General features: G+C 39.4%; 1 protein-coding gene across 1 annotated transcript in view; it reads right to left on the bottom strand.

Moving 5' to 3' along the window:
- astn1 (astrotactin 1) overlaps nt 1–16,148 on the bottom strand; it is a 413,206-nt gene that overhangs the window by 305,538 nt on the left and 91,520 nt on the right. The window contains exons 3-5 of the mRNA XM_073491141.1: nt 7,496–7,746; nt 6,965–7,107; nt 3,212–3,361 (exon numbers count right to left, since the gene is read on the bottom strand). Coding sequence (XP_073347242.1) covers nt 3,212–3,361; nt 6,965–7,107; nt 7,496–7,746 — 544 coding nt within the window. The remainder of the gene's footprint in view (nt 1–3,211; nt 3,362–6,964; nt 7,108–7,495; nt 7,747–16,148) is intronic.

Here is a 16,148-nt window from a genome sequence, read left to right as displayed (position 1 = left end):
CTGGTCAGCTGGTCTCACTTGTTAGTGCTGCAGTCGGATGCTTCCCTCTGCTCTCTGTGTGAAGGCATAGAGAGTTTTCCTCATGTACTGTACTCCATGATGGCCTCGTAAAGGTAATTATTCAGTCATGAAATGCTTGCAACCACTACCTTTTAAAGTAAAGTCTAGAACAGCCTTACTATAAAATTGGAGTGCGAAACCAAAAGTTAGCCAGCGGAATTCCCTGCTGCGCTTGTTCTATGCAGGCTGGGGTGGGAGGGCTCTGGCTGACTGACTTGGTGACTCGAGTGACTTAAAAACACAAGTCTTCTTGTTGAGACTCATACAAACTTGTGTCATGAAAAATAATTGAGTTTGCCATCTCTAGTTTGGGTAAAGACACATTTGTAACTATGAATTCGACATAAGGCTAACCATGAGGCAGCACCCTGTGCACCTGAAAGTCAAAGTGAAATAAACTCAGTGCATAAATCCTTGGTGTTTTGACTTTGGTCAAAGTTGACAGCATCCCACATATTGTGTGTTTTTTTTTTGGTTCTTACGGAAAAAGTCTGAAAAAAAATCTGTAATCTGATTAAACAACTAAATGATCTGTATCTGTATCCGTACTCAAAATTTTGGGCTTAAAAGTAAGTGGGTGGTCCGTAAACCAGGGGCGGGTGTGGTTAACAGGAAGTAGTTAATTTAAGCATTAGAATGATGTGTTGATCAGAAGTTGCTATATTAATCATTTATTAGAAAACTACAATGCCCAAGAAAATAAAGGGAACACTTAATCGTCACAATATAACACCAAGTCAGTTAAACTTCAGGGATATCAATCTGTCCATTTAGGAAGCACAAGTAATAGTGAATCAATTTCACCTGCTTCGGTGCGAATGAAAGTGACAACAGGCGCAATAGAGAGGCAAAAGCAAGACAACCCCCCAGAATGGAATGGTTTTGCATGTGGTTGCCTCAGACAATTGCCCTCTCCTTGTCCTTCCTGCCTGATTCTTCTCTAGTTTGTGTTCTGCTAGTGACCTTGTCACTACTGGTAGCATGAGGCGATACCTGCAGCCCATCAGGTTGCACATGTAGTCCAGTTCCTCCAGGATGGCACATCCATACGTGTGGTCACAAGAAGGTTTGCTGTGTCTCCCAGCACAGTCTCAAGAGCATGGAGGAGCTACCAGGAGACCAGCCGTTACACGAGGGGGGCTGGACAGGGCCGTAGAAGGGCATCAACCCAGCAGCAGGTCCAGTATCTGCTCCTTTGTGCGAGGAGGAACAGGAGGAGCACTGACGGAGCCATTCAAAAATGACCTACAGCAGGCTACTAGAGTGCATGTATTTGACCAAACTGTCAGAAACAGACTCCATGAGGGTGGCATGAGGGGTCGATGTCCTCTAGTGGGACCTGTGCTCACAGCCCAGCACTGTGCAGCTTGATTGGCATTCACAAAAGAACAACAGAATTGGCAGGTCCGCCACTAGCGCCCCATTCTCATCACAGATGAGAGCAGGTTGGTGTAGGCAGTTCCTGGATGACGAAGGCATTGCTCCCATTGCCTGGCCCTCTCGTTCCCCTGACCTAAATGCAATTGAGCACCTATGGGACATTATGTATCAGTGCATCCAATGCCGCCAAGTACTGCCACAGACTGTCCAGGAGCTCACTGATGTCCTGATTCAGGTCTGGGGGGCGATCCTCCAGGAGCCCATCCACTGACTCATCATGTCTGGAGTGCATACTGGGACACAGGAGCCATACACACTACTGAGTCACGTTATGAGATGCCGTGATAAAATTCACACAAGTTGGATCATCCTGTGATTTAAATTTTTTAGTCTGATTTTTGGTGTGATTTTGAATCCAGTCCTCAGTGGGTTGATGATTTTGGTTTCCATTGACCATTGTTACGTCATTTTGTTCATCAAGATCTGATGTGTGATTAAAGTGCTCCCTTCATTTTTTTTTGAGCAGTGTATTTATAAAACGGCCTCAGAATCAAGTTCCAGATTTTGATCACAAAAGGAAGAGAACTATTTCTATCTTCTCTAAGCTTGAATAAATAAACTTCAGTCAGCCACCTAATGAGGAGTTTCCTTTATCACAAGTAAGCTCTTGACACATTTTACTCGGACTTGCGCAAGCATAGTAATTTGATTGGAGTTTTTTATCTGTGTGGAAAATACTTTGTCATATATCAGTAACATTTGCAGTGTTGAAGCTGTCGGACTATCTGTTGCTGTGAGTTTTGACAATCTAAAAGCTAAAGTAACTTGCAATCATCAAATCTGAACCCATGAAAGAAAGGCTGCTGTTGCTACCCCCTGATAACTTAGCAGGTTTTACAATGATAAACATGTACCAAAAAAACATCTAATGGAACGGTAGCAAGCTGGCTAACTAGCTTCCACTTCCTGCATGGAACATAAACTTAACATGAAAATTCTTTTCAAATCTTGCATGTTAAATTGTTATGAAATAACAGGGAAATCCAAACTTAACTTATGAAGGCTGCAGAGTGTGAGGTTCTTTGCACCTCTATAGAAGCTGACAGCATGTCTCCTCACAGCAACAGCTCTCAGTTATCTGTCAAAATATGCTGTGAGAAATGCTTCTTTTTCAATCAAAACAGCTGATTAAAAAAAACTGTGTAGTGGCACGTGTTGACAACTATTTATATTTATGAAAAATACATTTTGGTCTACATTCACAGATATAAAGTGCGAGTGAAATGCGACCCAAAGGGTTTGTTTTTTTCTATTTTCCTCTGTTTTCTGTGCATAAGTGATTGTGTGCTGCTTAAACATGGGTGACCTACCATCAATATCGAGCCCTGAGGGCATCTTGATAATATATAGTATAGTTTTCATTTCAGTTTGACTTAAAGGTGTGTTAGCTGTCCTGTCAATTATGTAACAGACGACGCGAGACAAAAAAAAAAATGTTTACGTTTTTTGATTAGTTTTGGGGTTTTGATGTCCTTCATACAGTAAAATGGTTCCAAAAAAGAGAACTAAATAACTGAATTTGGGGTAAAAGATTAAAACCATCTGCACTACAGAATACAGGCTTTCACCTGACAGCCACAGTGTCCAGCCGTAGAAAATAAAACAATGTACCACGTGCTGCTGCTGGTAGTGGGTAGAGTCATGGAGCGGTGGTGATCTATTTTCTTATTTTCTCTGTCAAAGGGTAAAGCTATGGGAGAGAGTGACTCACCACGGGTATTGCTGGAGAGACGTTTGCGTTGGCTGGTGGAGGTGTTGTGTGGAAGCAGCGTGTTCTGCTGGTGGTTGCTGTCGATGGGGCTCGTGGCGATGATGTTGTCCTTGTATTTGTTCATTAGGGCCAGCTTGGTGTTGTCACTAACTGTGGGATATAATTACAAATGCTGAGAAGTAAGTAAGAAGAAGAAGTAGAAGCCAGGAGCAGAAGAGGCACAAACTGAAAGCTTTCTCAAAATGAGAAAGCAGCCACTTAAGGAAAAAACATGTTGTTCTTGGCTGGATATTGCAGGTTTTAAAACTACAGTGTAGCAACCATTAAGTATAGTAATGCTAAGAAAACACATCCAACATGTTGGTTACTGATTACTGGGGGGGGTGGGGGGGGAGTCAAACAGCCAAAATTAAAGAGTGAGAAAAGCTGGCATGAAATTAAAACTCATTAAGGGAATATACAGAAAGCATTTTAGAAAATGATTTCTGTAAAAGTTTCCTTAAAGGAATAATTAACCTAAAAAACATTTTTGTGTTGATTAGTCACCCCACACATACTTTTAGCCCACCACCTAAGTACATGGCACTCAGTAGAGCCCATACCTACGCTGGGGCCCAGCAGTCCCCTTTTGTCCTCACTCATAGATACCAGTCACCTGAATACAGCTGTTTTGTTGCTGAAAATGCTGAATCTCGCAATGTTAAAGAAATCAAGAAAGAAATTACTGGATTTGTCCTTGAACATCAAAAGTTAATGGGGTCTATTCTGTCCCCCTGTGTCTCTCTGGTCTTTCAGCCTGGTCCATGACAATGCTACTAAATCTTGGGCAGAGGAAGGTGACGTCTACCAGAAGTGAAAATTTGACAAATACTGCATTATTGCACTATATTGAAGCAGTAAAAACTTGTGAAAGTAGGCACAGTGTAATAGTTATACAACAATTGGTTTCACTTTTTTATGTATTCATAACTATTCCATTATTCTAAGAGGAAAGGTCAGGGCAGCCCAAAGATATTTACTGAAATCTTTGTTATTTTAGTCTAAATTTTTAAAGGCTATTCTCTGAGTGACCTCTCCAGTTGTTTATATTGTTTAGTATTCCATGCATGGCTTGCTGCCTGTTTTATCTTCCTCGAGTCCATTGCATTGACCATCTGAAATGCATAATGCACAGGACAACTCCACTTCCATCACCTCTGGGTTGGGGTTGTTTGGATTTTACAAGAACACTGTGTGCAGGTGCCATCACCATAACCAATCTCTTGATGAATCTGAGCAGTGAATCTGCTGCTAATTGAAATTCAGAGGGTATACCTGCATCAAAACTTCTCTACTTCATAGAGTGATTCTCATGGGAGTGGTGCTCAACTCCAACATCCACTGATTATGAAAAATGGATCCTCTAAAACAAATTTTTGGCAGGCAGATAAGCCTTTCGGTTTTTCCAAGTGTGAGGAATAAGCTCTTTGAGAGAATACCTGCAGTTTGATAGTTAGATCTTGTGTACTACATCAGTCACACACCTAACGTTCTTACACTGATTATGTGAAAGAACAAATGAACAAATGAAGTGCCTCATTTGTATAAAAATGTGTTTTACATTGACAAAGCGTTTGAAGCCTTAATGTTTGTAGTCTACATTTGTTTTGATGATTTCTTCTCACCTACATAAGGAAATAACACGTCATGGTATTTAATTAAAAAGCCAATTAGTTGCCTTTGGTTTGATGCTAACAATTTCAATTATTACAAATGCATTAATGTACTATGCTGTTTCTGCTCAGAAAACAATTAATCTCATACACTTATATCCTCACCAGCATTAGCAAAGGTAACCTTTTTGATATAATGACTTGTTATTTTGTTTTTATTAAAGAATGTATGGCTGTGGAGGATTGAAAATGTCAAGTAAAAGCTTCAGGGACATAATCTAGTTAGTTTGTAATTTAAAATGATTAGAAAAGTTTTATAAGCACAAAAGAAGAACCAATTAGCTCCCCTGGTTATCCCAGTCTAGTACATGATTATTGTTAATTAAAGGTGCAATATGTAATAACAGTTTTTGACCTTATGATGTCCATGATTTCTGTTGCAGAGATGTCTACTGAAGTTAGCATGCTCACCAGAACCAACTCGGTTCAAAGGTCTTGTGCTAGCAGGGCAAACACCAACAACACCCCAGTGCCCCGAGCTCACAGTCCAGACCACTTGCTGCAAGGCGAACTGAGCTAACGGTAGCTTCAGTTAGCAGCAGTTAGCGGTTATTCTGGTGATATCCTGCCCCCTGTTTGTTTTGAGCATGAATTTGACAAGACACCTATTCTTACACATTGCACCTTTAAACAAATATCATGCTAATGATGGATTATTTAACATTTCTTTGTCAATGTTATCTCAGATAAATCACACATTGGCGGTTAAGATTTGAAAAACCACATACCAGTAGTTAAAGCAATAGTAATTAATTTCTTTTGTTTTGTTTTGTTTTGTTTTGTGTGTTTTGTTTTGTTTTGTTTTGGCCACTTGCAGGCAGCAGAACAATGTAAAACAACACTGACATATAAAGTTGCTGTGGCGAACAACAAAAGCAAAAAAGTTTCCTTTCTACACTTCCAGAAGACACTACATGTTATGTTTCTGGCAAATCTGTTATGTAAAACACCTGCCTGTTGCAGCTGGAGACAAGATTGGAAAGAGCCTATACCAAAGACTAAACCAAAACAGTAAAGTTGCCGGCAGCAGAACTGAAACAATGAACTAGTGGCTGTTGCAGTTCTGTGGAGCTCTGTGGAGCTGAGGAGAACTACTGTGTCAAGTGAAAAATTATCTTTAGGTTTCATACAACATATCTGATCCATCGTTAACATAAAAATATAAATTATTGCATCTTTAAAGAAATATCAAAAATGTAAAAAAAAAGAAAAAAGAAAAAAGAACATCAATATGCAAATAATATAAGGTCTGTATTCACTTGTTTTGGTCTAGGACATATGTGGCTCTTAAGTTGTCAAACACTAAAGTCATTGTTAACTTTGAACATCTAGGGTTTTGGTTCTGAGAATTAGCATTAGCATTCATTTGGGTTCTGGTCACGTGACAGGTCTGATATTCACACCTCTTTTGTTCTATACTACACTCTACCATCTCCTGAAAATTATCTATAAAAAACACTGTTTTTCTACAACAAAATCTGTTTTTTAGGTCAGTCAGCATATTATTACTTTTTCAAATAACGCATTACAAGAAATAATATTTAGGTAGTTAACGTAAACACTACTTTAAGGCTTGGGCAGAGAACCGTGAAGGCTAACGTCCTGGGACGTTAATTTCTCTCCACTAGCTCTCGTGCATGGGGCTTCCAGAGATTAGGTCTGCAGTTGGACCCTCTTAAATGTGTTTGGTGATCACCTCACTTTTTCATGAAATGTTTTCTGTATTAATGGGTAAAAAAAATGACAAATTGACATTTTTCTCCATCTAGTTGCTAACTTTGTTTGTGTAGTCTTTGGCTGCCTGATGCTGAGCAGGTAGTGTACAGTGACTTTATCAGAGCTACTTCACAGAAAACAGCTGCCTGCTGCTGCTTCTGTGAGTTTGTCACTACAAGTGACCCCTTCAACATAACATCTAGACTACTTGATTTATTGTCACTTGGAATATATTGATTAGTGAAGCTTTATGTCTGTTTGCTTTAGATGTTTAGTATTAACACTGTCTTTTCTGACCTAGCTGTTTGTGTGTCAGTCGACTTACCAGGAGTGAGGTCCATATTATTCTTGTCATTACAGCCCTGGAGGGAGTCCAGGGTACGGGTGACTTGGCTGGCAAACTCCTCGCCACCATTCATACACTCTCGCTGCAGATGGTGACGCAGGTCAGTGATGTCGTACTCATACCTAGGGATGAGGTAGCAATCAATTAGTGCTACATTATCTTGACATATCTAAATTAGAATAAATATCACAGGCAGCTAACTTGCTTGACGAAGCAGTCAAGATCTCACTGTGTGACAGAATTGCTGATAAGGCAAGGAGGTTTAACATTTTTAAGCCTCAAAACTCGTTGCAGATTACTACACCCAGAAATAAGTAAGTATATCAGTTGCTCTCTAGGTAATAAAATTCAAACATTTCTATCCTTGTTTTCTAGTGTAAAATGTGAAAAAAGACACATTTAGAAATTATTCATCTCAGTTACACAATTAGTTTACTTTGAATGTGCTATTTTCAGGGTGTAGCCATTTCAGATTACAATCATCCTCAACCACCCAAACCCTTCTTGTACCCATCCAAAATCGGTGTCTCCCGGATGCTGAGGGTACCGCTGGAGTTCGGCCCCTGACCCCGGGAGTTCCTCAAGCTCTCCCGGGCCTGGCCTCCCATTAGCACAGAGGGGATGTAGTGGATCTCATTAGCTGCCTCAGCGCTGGCACTCTTCTGGGGCTGAGGGATGCGGCGGCGTTTACACCAGCGCCTGCGGGTGTAGAGGATCAGGACCAGGCACAGGATGGACAGCAGAAGGGCGATCATCCCGCCCTAAGGGGAGGAGAGTGGCATTTGGAGCAGAGACAGAAAAAAAGGGCAGAGGAGAAAAAAGCAGAGAGAGAGAGAGAGGAAGAGAGCGTCAAAGTGGGAGAACAGATTCAGATGATCTTGCCAAGTAGAATACAGATCAAAGTGAAAGCTGTGATGCCACCAGCACAATATGAAAAAGGCTGTGTATGAAAAAGATTTAGTGACTAACACCTACAGTGTTTTTAAATGACAGTAGCTTTACGCTACAGTGCATTAACTTCACCTTGAGAGCACTGTACTGGGGAAGTTCAGAACATGGCTATCAGCTGATTTTTGGGATGTGAGCAGGGTGGAGGGTCAGCAGCTTTTCCCTATCCCCACTGAAATACTGAGGTCAATGCCCCGACTGTCAATGCTCTTGTCCGTCATTTCCTCCAACAGGATAGTGTGCAGCAGTAACAGCTTCACAGTGTGGTAGCAGCTAGCTAGCAGGCTACTGTGTATTTTTCTTATAAATATCATGATTGGTGTCAATATTGGCACATCTTGACAATCCTTCTGGGAACAGGGGAAAATTGCCAGCTTGCTCTGTGCAAAGGTAAGAGTTAAGCAATTTCTTGGCAAGGTGCAGTAACTCCCTGAAGTCTTAGCTGGTTGTCCTGCAGCATCATGGTGACAAGAAGACTTGATGGAGGGATCAAAAAGCACTCAGCTTTAAGGTGTTCCATGACAAAAAAGCTGAATGTCAGCAGCAGTGAAACTGAGGTATTGTTAAATCAAATAAAACAACGTAAACGTGATCTTCCACAGCGTCAGCACTGGCGTTACAGGAACGTCTAAAACACAGTATCAAGGCACATCCACCTGGCCTTCAGCACTCCAATTGTGCACTCTACCACAAGGTGGTTGTAAGAGCACTCATGTCTGTTTGGGGATATGCCAGGGGGGTCATCAGCCGTGGAGTGAGGACATAACCTCGATCGCCTATGTTACATTTTTATAAAATTGCGTTTTATAAAAATTAAACTGGATGGTGTTTTCTAGAAACTACAAATCATTTACCAATTAGCCACCCATCTCCAACAGCTCCTTGAGCCAAACACATCTCCACGGAACAAAGGAGTTGTGTGCTCACCCTGGCCAACGGGCCACCAACATTCAGAAGGTGGCAGTTTGCATCTGATATTATTTGGACATTAATAGAGTGATACAGCTTTCGGTTGAGGAATTGGAATGGATCTGGAGAGGGTGCTTTGATCCCTATATGCGTGCAATCTGCAGCAACAATGATATTTGGCGCTACAACAAAAAAAGTGTTGCTGCTGGTTAGCATCGTATAGGAACGATATGTACTGGAGCATGAATGGTATTATCGCTGTCAGTACTCTCAGAAGCGCATGGCTCAAAGAGGACTGTGAAATGCCTGACCTGTCTCCTGACTCTCACAGGATTTGACCAGTCTGTGTTTCCCCTAAGTTGAGGCTCCAGGTTATTGCACAAATCCATGAGCAGTGCTCGTGGCAATCTGAAACAACCCAGCAGCCATTCATCTGTGTCGTCAAACAGATCTGTGCGATCTCTAAAATGCGCTCTATGCAAAAGGCCTGGTTTGCCGAAGCATCTAGTAACAGTAGGTAAGCCATGATTCGGGTGCTGAACTCACACAATCATCCCAGGGTTTTTATAGTCTTAATCAGGATCAATTGACCAATAGTATTTTTAACTATGAATTAAACATCCAATAATTAAAATTCCTCTAAAACATATAGGCTGATAATCTAAATTAAATTACTATGATTTAAAACATATGTGCATTGGACAAACAAATTGTGGACTGTTTAAACGGGATGTTTTTCTCTTTTCTTGGTAAGAGTGCTCTCGACCACTATTATAATTTTCTCTTACCAAAGATAAGAAAACATTGGTGAATCCCAGAAATCAATGGGTACTAACAAAATAAGAGAAAAACGTGGATACAAACAAAAATAAGAGAAAATGTTTTCGTATATCGCTTCTTGCATGAGGCCCAATGACTGTAAAAACAGATGTTAGTTATTTTGGCCAGCCAAGGTTCAGTTATCTCAGATGTTGGATATCAATATTTCTTTGAGCTGAATTACAGTTTCACTGATTGCTCTGTAGGACGCTAGAAGGACTGATGTGCAGATGGAAAACTTTTGTGCCAGAAAACGTGTTGCATTTCTATGACAGCATAGTATGGGAAATATAAAAATTAAGGATGCAACTGATAGTTATTTTCAATAATAAGTGATCTTATTATTATTTCAACAATTAATCAATTAATCATTTAGTCTATAAAATGTTAAAAAAATTAAAAATAAATAAATATTGTGAAAAATGCTCATCACAGTTTCCGAGAGCTCAAAGTGACGTCACCCAACTCAGACTCCACATTTACTATTATAAATAACAAAGAAAAGCTTCTTAAATCATTCAATTAAAGAGGCTAACTAATCAATTATCAAACTAGTTAACATTTAATTTTCTTTTGATCAACTAATCAATTAATTTTCAAATTCTTGCAATGCTCATGACAATGTAAATGTAGTCAACGAAAATTAAATGGCACACTCCGTCCGTCTTCACTGCTCCTTTGTGTGCTGTGGCACATTCTTTGGGACTCACTGTATGGTAGGATCGTCAGCTCACAATAATCTTTGAACTGTACTTCTGGTCTATGTTGAAATAGCAAGTCAATGTATAAACTCTGAGGGATGTCTAGAATTGAGTATTTGGATGGTAATTTTACTTTTTGCTTTATCTTCTCTCTGCTAACCTGGCACTTAAAACCTGTATGATAGTTTCACTACTCATCTTTTTCATCTTTGGAAAAAGTCATTAGGAAAAAAAGTTCTGCTCTCAGCCTGTGGAAATATATGGGAGATAGAGGTTGATTGTGACTTTAGATATCACCTCATATATGCACTAAAGTAAGCGCTGATAACAGATGACTGGGTCAGGTCACATGACCACTTTTATTTTTCTCCTTTTCTCCCTGATTGTAATGAGTTTTGAGCCGGTTTGTGGGGTTGAAGGATGCAGCAGCATCCACACCAGCAGCTGTGGGCGTAGAGGACTCAGTGCTGGCACAAGATGGACAGATTAAGGGCATTGAGCCTGCCCCGAGGAGAGGTTAGCAGGCGGGACAGAGACAGAATCAGACAGAAACCAGAGAGAAAGAGAGACAGCGAGGGGGAGAGAGTCAAAGAGAGAGCAGAAAAGGCGAGAGCAGAGTCAGAGAATCTTGCCAAGAAGCAGGATATCGATCAAAGTCAAGGCAAGTCAAACACACACAGGAGAGAGACGGCGATTGTCAGTTTGAATATCAGACCATATCTTCCCCATGAATAAAGATGATGAAAGCAGACTTCTGGGCAGTTTTATTTTACATTTATCTTATCTAATTCCATCATCATATGCTTTTTTTTTAAAGCTACTGAAAGGGATAATTTAGTTAAAGTGACAGGAAGGATGAGATAACATTCAGACATTATTGTAATTTGGAGCCATAATGTTACATGTACAGAATGTGCAATTTACCACATCCTGGAGGCTAATCTGATGCTACCCAGTGGAGATCTGAAATCAAAATCAGATACATTGTGCAATTTAGAAAATGTCAAAAAGAGTTAGGAAAATGTCAAGGTGACAGCACAAAGAGAGAGAGATAGCGGCAATTTGCCACTGGAGACGGATGGAGTGAATTCCTCTTAGTCAGAAAATGACATGCCCATTGAAATGAAATTACTAAAAGAACTGTAAAAGTTCTCCCTCCAGCCAGGTGAGTATAGATGTTTCCCTCTTTACTGCCGTATTGCACTTCCCCTGACACAAACTGATCTGATATGTTACATACTTTCTCTTTCTATTGCCATATAAGAGATACAAGGCGAGTGCAAATTATTATGAAAAAAGTAACCAGTGGATGTTGAGCAATAGTCTGTCTAAAACAACAGTAGAATAACAAGCTTTAAATGAAAATTGATTTAAAAAGAGTAAAAGAAAAAAAGAACAATTAAAATTAAACTGTGTGTCAGTTCAGTCAAACAAGCCGAGTTATGGAAAGATAAGCAAAAATGATGAAATGAAAAATAGATTTTAATCAGTCATTTACATAAAAAAATCCCTTTTCAAACACATTAGGGATTCTGAAGCTGAATAAAAATGAGGGTTTCAGTTGCTCATATTAATTTAAATTGGCAAAAGGAGAGGCCGATTTGCATAAGTTGTTTGCTTAATCTGCATAGTCAAGGACATTAACAAATGACACCATGATATGGGCCACTTATGCAGTAAATCTGCATGCACAGTGGTCAAAAAGGAGACCGGAGTAATTTGGTTTGCAATGATTAAATTTTCAGCACTTTCAAAGTCACTGGTGAAGTCTCCTGCTCAAACTCAAACAAGTGACTGAGTGTACATGCAATGCAATAGTATGTTACCTACACCTATTACTATCACAGAAGAAGGAGTATACATTTATATTGTCTGCAATCATCTTGAAGGATGTCATAAAGCAATATTAAGATGAGCTTAATTTGGTATGTGTTTCATTAAAGGTCCAATATTATCTTATTTCATTTTAAGGTTCATACTTTTATCTAGGGTATCTACTAGAAAATGTTCACATGCTACAATGTTAAAACACATTATTCTTCTCATACTGTACAGTCTATTGCTGCAGCACCTCTATTCACCTTCTATCTAAATGCTCCATTTCAGGGCCTGTCTCTTTGAAGCCCCCCTCCCGAAACAGCGAAGTCTGCTCTGCTGGTTTCATTGCAACTGCAGCCATGCTGGGGGCCTGGCGGATGTTGGTGTCTGTAAAGTTACTTTCAGAGTTTTTATATAACACCTAAATCTACTTTATAATATGCAAAATAATGCTTAAAACTGTACTAATCAGTATTTTTGCAACAATGGGTTAAATGACTTTAATGTAATGTGAACACAGCCACTTGTGGTAACAAATGCACACACACATTTTCACAAATCTCTGGATTTCCCCTCAGCTCTATAATGTATTTTAGTGTCTTTCAACTTTTTGTTTTGGTTTTATGGCCCAAAGCGTTACTGTTTAGGTTAAGCCTCACCAGTCTCATCAATCTTATTTCCAGCTGCAACAGCTGTTTTCAGCAAAACGGCTCTAATAAACCCACTGTATGCTTTCTGAAAGGTGCTAAAAGGCAGACAGATAAGTTAGCTAGCTAGTTAATATAGTAAACCGTTAGTTAGTCAGATATTTTCCTCTGGGGTTGGTGAGGACTAAAATAGCTAAAAGAAGAGCACTTCCATGTGAGAGGTTGCCAAAGACATTACCAATGAATGACGATTTTTGCTTCTTGTCGAGATCTACCACCAAGCAGCAAAATATTAGAAATAAGCACTATAAATACTTGACAGTTTCTTGACGTGATAAATTTAACGTTCTGTGTACCATGTGCCACTTTATCATACAATCAAGTCATTCAATGGACTGGTACCATTCTGGTCCCATTTTTGAGTGGTAAATTTGGAGAAGACTCAAAGCATGCAACCAACAATATGTGTGAGTGAAGCACAATGCCACCTGTGTAGGAAACTGTATTGATTAAAAGTGAGATGACTAACTGAAAAATGTGTCTGAAAAGCATCCTTTGTAGACAGTCAAGGGGAATGACAAAAGAGGTGCGCTGGAGCAACAATCTGTCAGAGCTGTTTGCCGAGGGCGGGAGCTGCTTTTGCTAATAACACATTCACATTTTTTCTAATAAATTCATGGGTCATTTTTAATTGAAATACTGTTTTTGTTGGAGAAGAGGTTTAATTTGGTTCTTGTTATAACTAATATTGTAAAATAAAGAGTACAGTTAATGAATTTTCAAATTTGATAAATGAACATATAAATATATTTAACTATTAAAGCACATATTTAATGTTAAGTACCTCCATTGTTTCATTCATCTCTGAGTAAAGTGGAATAAGATGTCAAATGTCAAGTACTTGAAATGGTTCTCAATCAAATCTACCACGGTGACAAATGTAATTCAAACCCATCAACCTGCATTAGCGCCCATGCTTAGAGGGGGCTAATATAGATGATATGGAAAAAAGCTGTTTAATGTCAGGCATTACTTGGAATCAAAGTGAGGACTAAGTGGACTGTGTCCTCTTACAGAGCCAATAAAACCAAACCACACATCAGAGCATGCCAGCGCTCCAGCCCCATAATCCACTTACTAACGGATGAGGATGATGTTATAATGGCACCAGTGCTCCTTATGACTTACACTCCTGTCATGTAAGTCCTGAATGGAAGAGAGAAGACATGGCCTTTCTCAGTCTGACAGAGCAGACATGGTATTAGAGCTGAGCTATCAATCTGTCACTTAGTCTCTGGATGCAAGGCATTAAGACTCAGGAAAGGGGAAAGATCTAGACTATCTGACAGCTACAAGATAGCGAAAGGAAGTTTCTTGCTTTGAATATAATAAACTGTATCATAGCCAAAGGGCCAGTGATTGGATTTGATATTAACTTACAATATTAATGATGGCAGCAGTTTCCTTGCACTGAATCCTACTGTGCATTTGTTGTTACGCCAACTGAGGAAGGTTTAAGGCTGTCAAAGTATAAAACTTAATACCTACAATGAAATGAAATGGAACTTGAGTTGTGAGGATTATTAGCAATAGGTTTTACAATCCAGTGCTGATTTTGACATTGAACAAATGTGAAAGTCACAACCCTATTTCACACAAAGGTTTCTCCCCTGGAAATGAGTATTAATGACAGAAACGGTTTGAATCATTTGATTCAATTTAGTGTATTTCATAAAAGCTAATATAGCATGAAGCCACAATGGTGTTTGAGTTTGTGTGGCGAGAAGGCATTAATGTAAAACCACAAATGACATTTGTCCTGAAAACATTGTTTCTCTTGGAGTTAAATCTTGGTTTTAAATTAGGGGTCGGTGTTTCAAGAAGCTGAAAAGACTTCACTTACCAGTTTTTCTTCATGTAGTGCATTATCAGAGGTTGTTCTGCCTTAAAAGCCACAATATTATAGTGTAGCATTTGTCATACTACTCTGATGGCATGCATTATCATTTTTGGAAAAATGAACCAGCCCAGTAAAAATGATTTGGAGCAAGCTTCTATTTCTTTTAGCAAAGGGCACAGGCAAGCAAGGGTGTTGTTCTTGATGGATCGTCATCTCAGTCCACCACTTTGTTCCAGGCTGAAATGTCAACAACTATTGGATGAGAAATTGGTACGGACAATCATGGTTCCCAAACCATGTATAATGACTTGGTGATCCCCTGGCTTTTACTTTTCCTCCAGCACCACCACAAGGTTGGCATTTGTGCTTTTGAGTGAAATGTCTCAACTGGATTGAATGTCATAAACTTTGCTACACATATTCATATTTCCCTCAGGATCGATTGTGCTACCTTTGGTGAGCCTCTGACTTTTGATCTGGCACCATCATCCAGTCAAAATCCAACTTTGTTCAAGACTTCGGTTCGTGACCAAATACCTGCAAAACTAATGAAATCGATCAGTGTCAGCTATTAAGTGCTGATTTGTGAACATTACTAAGCTTGGACCCTAATTTATGGTGAACAGTTTAACATTATGTGCTGATGTTAGCATCATTAATGTAAACACGTTGACAATTAGGCGTGAGGGGTGCCGAGCGAGAGACCACTGTTTAAGAATGTGGCAACAAAAACATGAGATGTCAGAGCAATGTGAAGACGAAAACCACCTTTTCGTCTTCACATTGCTTGAGATGACATTTCAACAATTGTAAGCCAGTATGTTCTCGACATTTTTAACAAGAGACCAATGTAAGAGATTTGTTTCAACATTTGTGACCACGAAGTCACAGGATATTTTTACAGAGACGTCAGGAAACATTCCAGCTGTGTTTGTGGAAACAGAGGCAGGTAAGCCAAAACATGTTTTTTCCTAACTCTAACAAGGTTTTGTGCCTAAACCTAACCAGAGCATAAACACAGCATTGTGACATCATAAAACTGAAAATTGAACATTGAAACATAAAGTTTCAACATATCAAACGTAAAGTTTCAACATAACTGTGGTTTGCAGGAATATACAATGCCAACATTTTCTGGTTTTCTCATATTCTGGTGATTGGGTTGGTTCAGTTATTTATATATATATATATATATATATATATATACACCTGCCACTCAATGCCTTTCTAGTTCAGGAGGAAATACAAAGCAGTAACATTGGCAACATTTACGTGACCCAGCTATTGGCCATACTGCCACTAAGGTCTTGAAATCGACTTTAATCATTTCCCATTGTGCCCCTTTGACACAGTGAGATTGAGTATCCCAGTTGTAATGAATAAACCAGTTAACAGAATATCCCTGTTAACCTGTGATACTG

Source organism: Pagrus major, chromosome 21, assembly GCF_040436345.1.
Source record: "Pagrus major chromosome 21, Pma_NU_1.0".
NCBI lineage: Eukaryota > Metazoa > Chordata > Actinopteri > Spariformes > Sparidae > Pagrus > Pagrus major.
Note: the sequence above shows the minus strand (reverse complement) of the source record. Positions and strands in the feature narration are given on the sequence as shown.